Source organism: Ovis aries, chromosome 5 (assembly GCF_016772045.2).
Source record: "Ovis aries strain OAR_USU_Benz2616 breed Rambouillet chromosome 5, ARS-UI_Ramb_v3.0, whole genome shotgun sequence".
NCBI lineage: Eukaryota > Metazoa > Chordata > Mammalia > Artiodactyla > Bovidae > Ovis > Ovis aries.
In genome coordinates, this window is record NC_056058.1 from 4,239,760 (window position 1) to 4,253,997 (window position 14,238).

Genomic DNA, 14,238 nt, shown 5'->3' on the forward strand with positions numbered 1-14,238 from the left:
AAAACAGAGGTGTTTTGTAGCTTAAGAGCATGGCTGGGCTGGGAGGATTTTCCTGATTAGCAATAATTTCTATTTTTGTTACAGGCTGTTCCCACAGAACTGGACTGGAGCTCTGATGGTATGGGCAAAGTCTCGACAAACAGAAGCACAGGGCTCCCCTTCAGACCTCCTCCAGCCAGCGTCCCTTAATTTGCTAGTCCTCCCGCGGGGAGGGACACACACACAGGCCGGTGCACAGGCTGGGTGACTGAGTGGGCTCCGGCCTCTGGGTGACCAGGTTGTCCCCACTACCTACTCATCAACCAGAGAACTGCAGAGAGGAAAGACCAGAAAGGGGCTGGGGGAGGAGGTAACTCCTAACCTTAAGCCACTCTTGACTCAGTTTCCCCAATTGTGAACTGTGGGGAGCCGTTATGGGGCTCGCTTCGTTTCCAGCTATGCTGGAGGCTTGGCACGCAGCCGTCTCTCAAACAAGTGAATGAGAGGGCTGGAGGGCGGTCCTGACTGATTCCCCGCCCCACCAACCTCAGCCCAAGCCCCCGCTGACTCAGTTTCCTCGCCCGATCCGAGTTCAGCAGCGCTGGGCGGGGCCCTGAACGTGGAGGCCAGCGCCGTCTGTTTACCTTGTGGCTGGACGCTGGGCAGGGCCGCGGTGGGCCGTCCCCCGGGCCGGCCGCGCCGCCGGGATAAATAGGCCGCTCGGCCCTCGTGGGCGGCAGAGAGCGAGCCGCAGTCCAGCTCCCCGCCGCCGTCATGGTTCTCGCCGCCGCCCGCGTTCTCTTGCTCACGCTGGCTGCCCTCGGCGCATCAGGCCAGGGGCAGATGCCGCTGGGTAAGCCGCTCCTCCCCCACGCCGTGCCTCTGACCCCCAGAGGGACAGGACTCGCGGGAGGCCTGGGGTCGCGGCTCCTTGAGGCTCGGGGAAAGTTCACCGGGGCTTGCCGGGTGGAGACAGCAGGCAGTGGGGGCAGAAGCTCAAGAAATGGGGTGGGCGTCAGGGATCTCTGCGGCGGCGGGGTGAGGGATGGTGATGGGGGTCGCCGGTCCCCGAAGCCCCACCAGCGCCCCCTGTCAGCGCAGGTGGGGACCTGGGCCCGCAGATGCTACGCGAACTCCAGGAGACCAACGCGGCCCTGCAGGACGTACGGGACCTACTGCGGCAGCAGGTGCCGGCCGGGGTTGGGGGGTTGGGGGTCAGGGGAGAAGACAGAGATTTGGAAGAGGGGAAGTGGGTCTCGGAGGCAGGGGAGGGTGGGGGAGTGGGAACGGACCGGAGAAGTTGGTCCTGATGGAGGTGAGAGGGGCCGAGTTTATGGAAAGGAAGGGGCGGGGGCGGTCTCAGGGATGCGGCGTTCTACGGGAGAGGGTACGGATCCTTGAGGGGAGGAGGAAATCCCAGGGAAGGAGGAGAAGGGGCTGGGAGAGTAGGGATCTGGGGGTAGGGAGTCCGCGGGGAGAGGGTCCGCGACGGTGGTGTCATGGGGAAGGAGTCTGAGAGAGGGAGAGGGGAGACCGGCGGGGGAGGAGAAGGATCCCCGCTGACCACAACCCATCTCCCTTGCACCGAAGGTCAAGGAGATTACGTTCCTGAAAAACACGGTGATGGAGTGTGACGCGTGCGGTGAGCGCAGCCGGGGCGACGGAGACGGGGTGGCCGGGGAGCGAGAAGAGATGGGCAGACAGAAACAGATCCAGAGAGCAGAGGACAGACCGGGAGCAAAAGAGAGAAGAAGACAGAGGTTGACAGAGATGGAGAGATTGGATGAGAGATGGAGAGAGAGGAACAGAAAGGAGAGAGAGAGACTGTGGGAGGGGAGACCCCCAAAAGAGCCAGAAACCTTGCGGGAGACGCTGGGAGGTGGAGTCGCGGAGGGAGAAGCGAAAAAAGACAGTCGGGCGCAGAGATCGAGAGACTGCAGAGACCTGGAGAGAGGAGCGCTCCGTACGGGGCGGGGTCGCGGAACAGCCAGGATGCTGCCTGCATGGGAACGCTGTCTCGACAGGCTCCACCCCTGGGCGTGGCCTTAACCACTCGCGCCCCACTCCCTGCAGGGATGCAACCCGTTCGAACCCCCAGTCTGACGGTGCGGCCGCTAAGCCAGTGTTCGCCCGGCTTCTGCTTCCCCGGAGTGGCTTGTACCGAGACAGCCAGCGGCGCGCGCTGCGGACCCTGCCCCGAAGGTTTCACGGGCAACGGCTCGCACTGCGCCGACGTCAACGAGGTGCGTCTGCCGCCACCGCCCCGAAGAACCCCAAACGCTTGCCCCACAACTCCCCACCGCCCCGCCCCGACGACCTCCTCGTCCGCTGGGGGTCCTCCGGGAGAGGACTCCCTCACCTCTGGGGGCGCACGTCCAGACGACCTCCCCACCGCCGGGGGACAGTCACCCCTACCACGCCCCTCTCCACCTAGGATGCCCACCCTGACGACCTCCTCCGTAGCCAGTGACGTCCACCCCGACGACTCCCCTACAGCCGGGAGTGGTCCCCCTCAACGACCCCACTCACCACCGCCCGGGGTGGCCGACCCCAGAGACCCTTCCACCACCGGGGTCCCCCCGCCCCGGCAACCTCCTCACCGACGGGCACGCACACCCCGACGACCACTTCCCCCTTCCGCTGGGGATGCCCGCCCTCAAAATTTCTTCCCCCGTCCATGAGCATCCAGCCCACTGGGTCCCAGAAACAGCCCCACTCCAGGCAGGCCCTTCTCCTCGCCTGGTCTTGCCCTTTCCCACATCGAGGCAAAGCCGTGTGTGACCTGACCTCTGGGACAATAGCCTCTGCCCTACATGGCACCCCCTCCCTCCTATAGCTAGCTGATGGCCCTTGAACTTTACAAGTCCAATAAGCCCTAAGGCGCCTCTTTGGGGGAGGCCCAGCTCCTCATCCTCTGATCCTCCCGGGCCCTTCCTCCTCCAGTGCACCGCCCATCCTTGCTTCCCTCGCGTCCGCTGCATCAATACCAGTCCCGGCTTCCGCTGCGAGGCTTGCCCACCTGGGTTCAGCGGCCCCACCCACGAGGGCGTGGGGCTGGCCTTCGCCAAGGCCAACAAGCAGGTGAGGGCCGTCGGGGATTGGAGAGCCGGGAGGAGCATTTCGAGGTGGGGGGATTTTGTTAAGTAAACTTCAGCCTCGCAGCCTGCTTGGCTCCAGGGGCAACGGATGGGGACAGGAGTCTGGGGAAGAGGAAGTTAAGGGTTTCCCATCAGGGATGGTCGGGACTGGAGGAAAGATGGGATGCAGAGGATTCGTGACTCGGGTGGGAGGTCTGGGGGCATCTGCCTGGGAGCGTGGACCAGTGCGCTCTCTCCCACCCAGGTTTGCACGGACATTAACGAGTGTGAGACCGGGCAGCATAACTGCGTCCCCAACTCTGTATGCGTCAATACCGTGGTAAGGCCTGGGAGGAGAAGGAAGGATTGAGAGATGCGGAGGGTGGGGCGGAAGCGTCAGGCGGCGGGGGCTGACCTCCTGTGGCCCGGGCTCAGGGCTCCTTCCAGTGCGGCCCGTGCCAGCCCGGCTTCGTAGGCGACCAGGCATCAGGCTGCCGTCGGCGGCCGCAGCGCTTCTGCCCTGACGGCACGCCCAGCCCGTGCCACGAGAAGGCCGACTGCGTGCTGGAGCGTGACGGGTCGCGATCATGCGTGGTGAGTGCGAGCAGGCCAGGAGTAGAATGGGATGAGGGTGCGGGTGTCGGGCCACGCCAGAGCACCCACTGACTACCCCACCCGCAGTGCGCCGTCGGCTGGGCTGGCAATGGGCTCATCTGCGGCCGCGACACAGACTTGGACGGCTTCCCAGACGAGAAGTTACGCTGCTCGGAGCGCCAGTGCAGAAAGGTGGGTGCGGCGTGGAGGGCGTGGCCTGGCAGGGGTAGGCGGGGCTACTGGCCACGCCCCCAACGCCCGTTGTGCCCACCCCTAGGACAACTGCGTGACGGTGCCCAACTCAGGGCAGGAGGATGTGGACCGGGACGGCATCGGAGACGCCTGCGACCCGGACGCCGACGGGGACGGCGTCCTCAATGAGAAGGTGGGGCAAAAGTGGGGGCCCGGGAGAGACCGGGTGGGGGGGCGTGTCTCCGGGTGCCGGGTGTGGCCTCAGAGGCTGATCTAGGGGTCCCAAAGGACTGAGGTGGGGTCCATGCAGAGGAGGCGGGGCCTCGGAGCTGGACAGTCTGGGGAGTGACTTTTGACTCTCTAGGACTGCCTATCCCCTAACCGGCCCTCACCTCTAGGACAACTGCCCGCTCGTGCGGAACCCAGACCAGCGAAATACGGATGGCGACAAGTGGGGCGATGCGTGCGACAACTGTCGGTCCCAGAAGAACGACGACCAGAAGGACACAGATAAGGACGGCCGAGGCGACGCCTGCGACGACGACATAGACGGCGACCGTGAGTTCTGGGCGCGCGAGGAGAGGAGAGGAAAGGGCGGGCACCAAGGGGTGGGGTTTGGCTGGAGGTGGGGCTCGGCCTCTTCTGGAAGCCGGAGCGAGTGAGCTCGCCTAGGGCGCCAGGAACCGCTGAACCTGCTCCGCGCACAGAAATGCAAGCTGACAGGCCAAGGGAAAGAGGGAAGACCTTTTGCAGGAGGGAAAGGGGGACCGTGCGTTAGATGCTGCAGGGGAAAGAGGACAGAGCCGTGAGCATGGGGGACAGGGCCCCATGGAAGAGGTACCATTTTTACAGCGGGGCAGAGACTCAAGGTGGTGCACACACTGAGCCAGTCCCTTCACTGCTCCATCCATTTAGTCTCTAGGAGGCTGGGGACTGGGCACGAAGACTTAGTCTAACTTTGTAGTTATTGGGAACCAAAGGTGGAGTGGGGACTCTGTCCCAGGCTAATCCCAGGTCTGCACCTGCTCTGCTGAAGCCAGCCTGGCCCCAGCCCCATCTGGGGATCCGGTTCTGTTTCCTCTGCTTCTCGCAGGGATCCGCAATCCGGCGGACAACTGCCCCAGGGTGCCCAACTCAGATCAGAAGGACACTGATGGTGATGGTGTAGGAGATGCCTGTGACAACTGTCCTCAGAAGAGCAACGCAGACCAGGTGAGTGTAGGCCAGACTCCAGCTGAGGCAGACCCCCAGGTGAGTCCCAGGCTGGTTAGCAAGACTCCAGCCCAGTCTGAACAACTTGGCTGGGGTTGGGGCGGGGGGGAGGGGGGTGTGTGGGTGGATGTTGCTTGGGCTCAGGAAGATCTTGGCTCTGGAACTGGGGGTGGGGGAGAGGCTTCTGAATTCTTCTGCCCTGATTATGAACGTCTGTATCCTCCCCCTCCTCTGGCCCCCAGAGGGATGTGGACCACGACTTCGTGGGAGATGCTTGTGACAGCGACCAAGACAAGTAAGCAGGCCATCCGGGGCTGAGGTGGGAACCCAGCGTGGGCAGCGCCCGACCCGGCTTTCGCCTCACTGTCCCTGCTCCACCCACTCTAGGGATGGGGATGGGCACCAGGACTCGATGGACAACTGCCCCACAGTGCCCAACAGTGCCCAGCAGGACTCAGACCACGATGGCCAGGGTGACGCCTGTGATGACGATGACGACAACGATGGGGTCCCCGACAGTAGGGACAACTGCCGTCTAGTGCCCAACCCGGGCCAGGAAGACACGGACCGTAAGGCCGGACGCAGGTCCTGTGGGGCAGGGCCAGGGTGAGGTTTGGGGTGGGCATGGTGGGGGCAGTGGCTCTTGTGAGCCGAGCTGGAGGCGTGGCCTGGGCAGGGCCAGTAGCTTGTATGGGCATGGCCAGGCCCGGGGCGGGGCCTGGAGCTCATTCTATCATTGCGGGGGGGGGGGGGGGCCTCCCACCTCCTCTCAGGGGACGGCGTGGGCGACGCGTGCCAGGGCGACTTTGATGCGGACAAGGTGGTAGACAAGATCGATGTGTGTCCGGAGAACGCTGAGGTCACCCTCACCGACTTCCGGGCCTTCCAGACGGTCGTGCTGGACCCTGAGGGCGACGCGCAGATAGACCCTAACTGGGTGGTGCTCAACCAGGTGGGGGCGGGGACTAGGCGGGAAGTGGGGGGAGCCCAGGACCACCGCAGCGGGTCCTAAACTCGAGGCGGGGAGCCCAGTCCTTCTGGCCTGACGCCCTTCGTCCTTTGAACCTCACCAGGGTATGGAGATCGTGCAGACGATGAACAGCGACCCAGGCCTGGCTGTGGGTGAGACGCGGGGGCGGGGCGGCCAAGCCATGCAGGGCGCTGCTCGGGGGGCGGGGCCGGAGGAGAGGCGGGACAGGGGCGGGCCTGGACTCGGGAAAGGCGGAGCCAGGCTAGGTGGTCTGGACTCTGGGCTTGGGCGTTCTGTACTCAGAAGGGGCAGGGTTCGGGGACGGATCCGGATCCCGGTAGGACAAGGGCTAGCGTGCCTTCTTCTCCCCAGGTTACACGGCCTTCAATGGCGTGGATTTCGAAGGCACGTTCCACGTGAACACTGTCACGGATGACGACTACGCTGGTTTCATCTTTGGCTACCAGGACAGCTCCAGCTTCTACGCGGTCATGTGGAAACAGATGGAGCAGACGTACTGGCAGGCGAGCCCGTTCCGTGCGGTGGCAGAGCCCGGCATCCAGCTCAAGGTGCTGGGCCCTTGCTGAGCGCTTGGTTTCAGCGCCGTCTCTGAGGCCCCCTGCCCTTCCACAGACCCACAAGCCTTACAGTCCCCGGCATGATCCTACGGACCTCAAAGGCTTTCTACCGAAATCCTCCCAGTTCCTCCCACAGGTCCTCAAACATGCCCCCAGGATCCCTTAGTCTTCCTGTGGGCATCCAAATCGCCTCACAGAGCCCCAGGCTTTCTCTCAGGTTCCAAATCCTCCTGCAGACCCCCTAGAATAGAATAGATCCGCTCAGTCGTGTCGGACTCTTTGCAACTCCATGGACTGTAGCCTGCCAGGCTCCTCTGTCCTGGATTCTCCAGGCAAGAATACTGGAGTGGGGTGCCATGCCCTCCTCCAGGGGATCTTCCAGACCCAGGGATGGAACCCCCATCTCTGGCATCTCCTCCATTGCAGGCGGGTTCTTTACCACTAGCGCCACCCGGATCCCAGTATTTCACTGAAACCCTAAAATTCCCTAAGTCCTCTAGACTCTAGTTTATCCTACCGACCACTGCTGCCCCCTATAACCCACCTGTAAACCTCCATGTGGCCCTCAAGGCTTCCTTGGGGGGATCTCCCATCCAGGCATACCAGGGACTCCCACCATTCCTCTATGACTCAAAGCTCCTTGCCCGTCTGGGGGCCTTGGTGGCCTGTATGGTCCCTGACCCCACTCTCCTCTTCCTGGATGTGGTAGGCCGTGAAGTCCTCCACAGGCCCTGGGGAGCAGCTTCGGAACGCACTGTGGCACACGGGGGACACAGCATCACAGGTGCGGCTGCTGTGGAAGGATCCCCGGAACGTGGGCTGGAAGGACAAGACATCCTACCGCTGGTTCCTGCAGCACCGGCCCCAAGTGGGCTACATCAGGTGGGAGCCCGCCCTCCGCCAAGGGGCCCGGAGTCCCTATTCATTCCTCGCTCTTGTGGGAGGGAGTTGCTTCGGGGGGCCTTGGTCCCCTTACCTGTAAAATGGGAATAATAGAGGCAGAAATAACTGTTTGGCCTTGGGGTATGATATCCCTCCGAGGACACGGGGAGGGTTCAGGTCTGGCAGAGAGCTGCTCAGTGGGCGGGCCCAGAGGGCAGGCGGACAGGGGCGGGCCTGGACTCAGGAAGGGCGGGGCCAGGTTGGGCGGCCTGGACCCAGGGCTGGGGGTTCTGAACTGTGCGCATACATAGCAGAAGGTGGGGTCTCACCCACTCCCCGTTTCCCAGTCCCCACTCTGCGCTGCCAGGAAGTCCAGGCGCTATGTTTAGCACCTACTGGATGCGCGCCCTGCACATCCATCGTCACACAGGGGAACTGAGGCTCAGATCAGGAGCTCCCTCTGTCCTGACTGTGGCCCAGGCAGGGAGACACACAGTCCCTTCTCCTAGAGAAGAGATGCTAGTTCCCTGGGCAGGGTGCTGACGCTCTGAGAGGGGAGGGCCTGGCCTAGGACCCCGAGTCACGGTCCCCTCCTGCCCCGCAGAGTGCGATTCTACGAGGGCCCAGAGCTGGTGGCAGACAGCAACGTGGTCCTGGATACAACCATGCGGGGTGGTCGTCTGGGGGTCTTCTGCTTCTCCCAGGAGAACATCATCTGGGCCAACCTGCGCTACCGCTGCAACGGTAAGAGGACCCTCATCAGGGCAGGCGGGGAGTCTGCACCCCCCAGCCTCACCCGCCTCACCTCCTCACCCTCTCTCCACAGACACCATCCCCGAGGACTACGAGGCCCAGAGGCTGCTGCAGGCCTAGGGATGGGGTTGGGGACCCGCCACTGGGTGACAGCCACCCGCGCGGCTGCCCTCCCCATGGGAGGTCGTCGGCATCAGGCCCCAGGAGGCAGTTGGCCTGGGGGGGAATGAGAGGGGCTCAGGGAAGACAAAATAAAGTGTGTCTGTGTGGCGGAGGGGCTGGCTGTGGTCTCTGCTTTGGGGAGATGGTAGGGTCAAGTCTCTGAGGGGAGGCTGGCCTAGAGACCCCAAACTTAGGCAGTGGTGGTGGGGACTGCCATTGACTCCCCGCTGACTGGCTGGGGCCCTAGCAGCCTGACAAGGTGTCGGGCTTTAATTTGCAGGCCCCAGGCCTGCTGCTTCGTCCCCTCCGCGCCCCTGGACCATCTGGCCTGGGATCCTGCGGAGTGTGTGTGAGGGCCTTAGGCCTGGGGGTCCGTGTTCATGCGTGTGTGGTCTCTGGGCAACTCCCAGCTGGCGCACCGGCGAAACCCACATCTCACCCTTGAGGCAGGAGAAGAGGGGAGGTAGAAAAGGGAGGCGGCAGAGACGGAAACAGTGACTTTTTATTACGTTTCATTACAAAGGATGCGAACGTACAAAGCCGACAGCGTCCGCGCCAGAAGGACGGGCAGGGGCTGGCCAAGTGCGCCCTGAGCGCCCGCCCCCGCCCGCCGTGGGCACCCAAGCGTGCAGCCCACGGGACGCCTACAGCACAGTGTACATGCTGGGGAGGGCAGAGCCAGCCTGGAGAGAGGGACACAGGCGGGGCAGGGCCGGGACTGCAGGGTTTGCATATATCAGTGGTACTGCCCAGCTCCTGGAAGGGGAAGGGCAGTTTCCTATGGAGGGCGTGGCAGGGTCAGTGGACCTCAGCTGCCAAAGCCCTCCCTCCCGAAGTCTGGTGGCAAGTGCCACAGCTGTGTCCCCTTGTCCCCAGTTGGCAGGAGGTCAGAAATGACAGGCTGGGCATTAACTGCCCCCAGATTCCACAACCCTGTGAGAGGAGGGCAGCCCACGTGTCTGGCTCCTGGGGACAGGGTGCTGGGCGCTGGTCAGAAGGTGAGGAGAGCTGCCTGGAATCAGCTCCTGACATCTAGCCCCTGCCTGCTACCCTGCCTTGGATGAGCCTAGGACCCAGATACCATGGACCTGAGCTCCTAATGACAAGAGGGAACTGAGGCCTGGGTCACAAGAGTCTTGCTCGCCCCCTGGTGCCTTCAGAGGTACCCCAGTGCCCAGGCACTGGGGCTGCAGGTCACCCCGCCTCTGCTAGGGGAGAATTCTTGTCTGTGGCCCGGTGCCTGTGGCACACCCATGGTTACGAGAGGTGCCTGAGGCCCACCAGCCAGGACCCCCAAAAGCTGAAGGAAACCAGAAAGAGCTGGCTCAGGCCAAACTGACCAAGGAACGTCCCAGGGACCCCATCATACACTGTAAGACCCCCCCTCCCCGGGCGTGGGGGCCCAGGGTCCCCTGAGAATGGAACAGGGTGGAAACAGACCAGGCTGCCCACTCACCCCAGACAGGCCTCCCAGGGCAGGAGAGGCACCCAGTCCCCCCCGCCCAGCTCTTCAGGTTGTGTGGCGGGGGTGCAGGCTCAGGCGGCCACAGACCCCTCACCTGAAGCATCACGCCCAAGAGCACCAGGTACCCTTGACCTGACACCTCGGTGCCCCAACCCCACGCCAAAGGTACCCTGGGGCCTCTGACCACAGCTCCCTCAGAAGCCAGGGAGGGTGGGGGGGGTGCTCCCGTTTTGTCATGACTGGGGTGGGGGCAGAGGACGTGGAGGGTCTTTCAACCCCACCAGGCCTCACCATGCCCAGCCCGCACCCTGGGGTGGGGATGCCTTCTTTGGACATGCGGGAAACTCAGAATCCCGAGTGGGGGCAGGAGAGTGGCAGCATGTCTGGTTATGAACTAGCTCAGGGTTGGCCCAGGCGTGGAGATCTGGGGAGAAGTGCAGCATCCCAGGAGAACTCAGCCCCCAGGAGGTCTCTGGGTCCACAGAAGCCCCTCAAAGAGCAGTGATCGTAGGGACTCTTCAGGCCCAGGCCGTGGGAGCCCTGCCCAGCCCCACCACAGGCCTCACACCTTCCCCCATCTCCCGTGAGCAGGCCACAACCAGCCCGCACCCAGCACGCAGGCCCTACAGCAGACAGCTACCCTGGCAGGACGGACAGACGACTCGGGACCTCTCATCCTCCATGCAAGGGTCTTACCAGCATCTGATGGACAGACAGATGGACAGCCACTCTCGCCCACCCCCATGTAACACATGGGCCTCATAACGGCCCCACTGGGCCAGCCATCCTCCTCGGAGGTCGGCCGCCTGAAGCAATCAGGCCCAACACACCTAGGATGTCATAACTCTCCTGGCTCAACCCTCAAAATCCACAAGTAGATAACAGTACACAAAAGCCAGCCAAGCACCCAAAGCCGGGCTCCCAGCCGCTGTGCACACCCGCCAGGCAGGCAGGTGGCCCTAAGGCCAGTTGAGAGGCTGGAGGTTAGCACAGAGGTGGCACTACACACCCACCTGCCCCTGCCTTCCGGCCTTGCAGGCCCGGTCCCAGACAGCTGTGTGGACCGCAGTTGGGGTGGGAGCTAGACCCAATGCTATCAGGGTCCCTTCTTCTGTGCGCCTGTTCCCAGCAGGGAGCCTGGCCAGCTTCTGGGTACTACTGGCTGTGGGTCCCCAAATTTTGCTGAAGGATGGATCTGCCCCCTGAGCTTTCCACTGAGGGTCTCAGGGCCCTCTACCCCAAGGGGCTGGCCCCCACCCTTCCTGCCCAGGAGAGTGCTGGGGGGAGCAAGGTGAGCCGGGAAAGTGGAGGGGGCGCTGCCGTCTCCCCTCTGGTAACGGCACACGTCCTCACAGGTACCTGTGACAGGGTGTGACCCCCAAAGAGACCCGCCTTCTCCTCCCCCAAGTCCACTCTGGGCACTGCAGGGGGTGAAGCTGAAGGGCGGGGGTGGGGGCAGGGATACAAACTCTCCTCTCTGGAGAACACAGAAAGAGGCTGACCCCAGGTCTCATCCTCACGGGGGGACACGCTCCCCAGCCCGGAGGCTCAGAGGACAGGGGGCAAACCGAGGCATGGTGCGTGCTCCCGAGGGATGGATGAGGGGAGCTCAGCCACGGCGAGTGAGGGCGCGGTGGCAGCTCTGTGTACATGACGCAGGGGCCCCGGCTCACCCCTCACGGCGCAGCTCGCCTGGAATCACAGTATTTTCACATCACAAGTCAAAGGGCTGATTGCCCTAAGCTGTCCTTTTTCTAAAAGTCTTGGCAATTCAAGAATACTTAGAGAAGTGATATATAAGAAAAAAAACCAAATCCCCTGTTGTAGACTCCCCCTAAAGGCCTGCCCAGGGCTAGGAGGGGGCAGTGAATCCTTTGAGGATGCTTGGCCGCTGGTTTCTGGCTGGGTCCCCTCCCCAGGAAAGCTCTGCATCCACGCCCCTCATGGGCCAAGGCTGCCGTGTTAACACAAAGTCACCTGTGCTCCTGGCCAAGGGATTCGAGAAACGGGCCACAGGGCTGGACCCCCCTCCTTCCCTGCCCACCTGCACCAAGAACCCAGTGCGGGGCAGATGGGAAGTGTGGGCTGACGGGGTTCCCTCATGGGGTCCCCTCATGGGGTCCCCAGTGCCTTGTTTGAAAGTTGCATCCAGGAAGGTTGTTTGTAATTTTATTAAGGCCATTTTTTTTTAAAGTTCTACATACAAGTCTAATGGTAATCAAACCCTTCTATGTACATGTAGTTCTTCTTAAAAAAAAAAAACCAGAAAACAGTCCCCATTCTTTGCCCCCAGACCCCGCCACCCAGAGGACAGGCCCCTGACCTGGATGGACTGACACTGTGCCCCCAGCCAGACGACAGCGGTGGAGGCCAAGTGACGAAGGACGGGGGCTCCCCCTGGGTGTGGTCACCTGGCCACTTGGCTATGTGCTAACAGCCCAGCTGGGGAACAAGAGAGGGTTGGTCACTAGGATCTGGCTCCCACAGACACGAGGCGGTGCTCCGGAGACCCTGCTGGAGGTGGAAATGCACCAGGCAGGGGGGGCCAGCCTGGCTGCCAGGCAGAGGAACAAGAACGAATTCAAAACGCGGTGTCGGAGGGAACCAAACAGAGGCTCCGGTCCCAGGGCAAAGCAGAATGCGAAACCTGCCCTGCTGCCCGCTTGCGGGGCCTGGAAGGCAGACGGCCGGCCTCCGCTGCACCAGTGAGCCCCGCAGGCGGTCACCTGGGCCTCCTGAGGCACTGTGAGAAGCACCTGGAAACCAGCCTCTGAAACGCACTCTGCTATTTGCCTCCAAAGCCAGCCCTGCCGGAAGTGGCCACCGAAGAGACGGTGGGAGAGGATGAATGCTGGCTGGTTCTCGGGGCGGGCTTGCTGAGGACAGGCTCGTCTCTGCGGCGCCTCAGAGCAGAGGCGCCGCAGCTGCCGCCAGCCATGGGGTCTGGGATGGACCCGCCCTGAGGACTGGCTGGCACCTTCAGGAGACCCTGAATGCAAGCCGGGGCTCCTTCCCGGAAGTCGGTTACGAGACCGGAGGGGAGGCACTTCCGGCCGCTGCCGCCAGCTTTCACCGGAGTGTCCGCCCAGTCCAGCCTAACCTCATGTCCTTCTGGTTTGGGATAACGGAGCAAAACTAAAAACACAGGAGATGCAGCTCAGACCTGAGCAGGCAGCAGGCTGCTTCCAGTTAGCTCACAAGTATTATAAGATTGGATTTCTAGAGTAAAAAAAAAAAAAAAAACATGCTCTCAGGCAAGCGTTGGCTTGGAGGGGTCAGTGCCTCATCCACAACCATAATGTAAATACAAACCGAAAGAAACAAACGAAAAGAAGCGCAACGAAAAATGCCCTGGCCGCCCCTCCCCACCCCATTCTTTAAATAACAGAAACAGGGGCCACAGTACAAAGATGGAAACAAGTTGCACGCCCCCCCAAATATCTGCCTCCACGTGCGCCCAGACAGGCTGGGGTGGGGTTTCACAGCACAGGTGGCCGCAGAGGGGCCTGGCCGGAGGGTGGGGGGTGGGCGGGCGAGGCAGGGACCCTGGAGGAGACTTAGCGGCTCCCCGGGCTGTTCACATGTCCGCATCCCACCTCCGTGCGATGGATGCTAGCGTTCTGTGTGTGCACAGAAATATAAAAGACAGCAGTCCAAATAGTGTTTATTTCGCTTCACGTCCGCCCCCCTCTCTCTGGCACTTTCTCCCTTTGGCAGGGTGGGGCTGGCTCGCTACCTATCCAAGGGCTGGGGGCGCGGGCAGGTAGGGGGACCAGGGACAGAGGAAGGCAGTGAGAGCTGGACAACAGTCGCAAGATGTACCTCAGCCCACCACCGTCGCGAAGCACGGTGCCCACCGAGGCTGGCAGCCCTGCCCAGCACGCTTTCCGCATCTTACAGGGGATGAGAGAGCAGGGAGGGTCCGCGGGGGCGACGACGCACGGCCTCACGCGGGAGGTGAACGACCGGGGTGGAGGGATGGGGGGGTCGGGCAGGGGGCGCTTGGCGGCATTGCAAGCTCAGAATCACAAGCTCGGCCGTTTGCGAGGGACGGAGCGCCGCTGTCCCCAGGCTCGGGGCGATGCCGTCGGGACCACTGGCCGGCGGGGTGACAGAGCCGGGGGCTGGGCGGCCATGTGCCACGCGACCCACTCACAGACGGTCCATCCGGAAGGTGTCCTCGGTGGCCGGGTCGGCCAGGACCATATCTGGGTCATTGAGCATGTGCAGTCCATCCAGGGTCAGGGGGTCAATCTTGAGTTCGTCCAGGGGGAACTGGTTGTCAGAGTCGAAGCTGACATCACCGACCCCGGCCAGCGTGCTGGTCAGTTCTTTAGAGAGGCTGGGAGGGGACTCTCCTGTCACTGGGGTGGG

General features: G+C 62.8%; 2 protein-coding genes across 12 annotated transcripts in view; one reads left to right on the forward strand and one right to left on the reverse strand.

The window, feature by feature from the left end:
• Nucleotides 1-641: 641 nt before the first annotated feature.
• COMP (cartilage oligomeric matrix protein) lies at nt 642-12,159 on the forward strand. The gene is made up of 19 exons (XM_027969380.2): nt 642-832; nt 1,081-1,166; nt 1,570-1,621; nt 2,053-2,222; nt 2,923-3,060; nt 3,322-3,396; nt 3,492-3,650; nt 3,738-3,842; nt 3,928-4,035; nt 4,241-4,400; nt 4,936-5,054; nt 5,297-5,349; nt 5,442-5,623; nt 5,828-6,006; nt 6,128-6,176; nt 6,397-6,593; nt 7,312-7,484; nt 8,089-8,228; nt 8,311-12,159. Exons 1-19 carry the CDS (start codon nt 754-756, stop codon nt 8,355-8,357), a joined length of 2,271 nt encoding a protein of 756 aa, XP_027825181.1. The 5' UTR covers nt 642-753; the 3' UTR covers nt 8,358-12,159.
• Nucleotides 8,884-14,238, reverse strand: part of CRTC1 (CREB regulated transcription coactivator 1) — an 84,931-nt gene continuing 79,576 nt past the window's right edge. For all 11 annotated transcript variants that reach the window (XM_027969384.3, XM_060416199.1, XM_027969382.3 and 8 more), the window contains one exon: nt 8,884-14,228. In XM_027969384.3, coding sequence (XP_027825185.1) covers nt 14,017-14,228 — 212 coding nt within the window. In that variant the 3' untranslated portion in view covers nt 8,884-14,016. The remainder of the gene's footprint in view (nt 14,229-14,238) is intronic.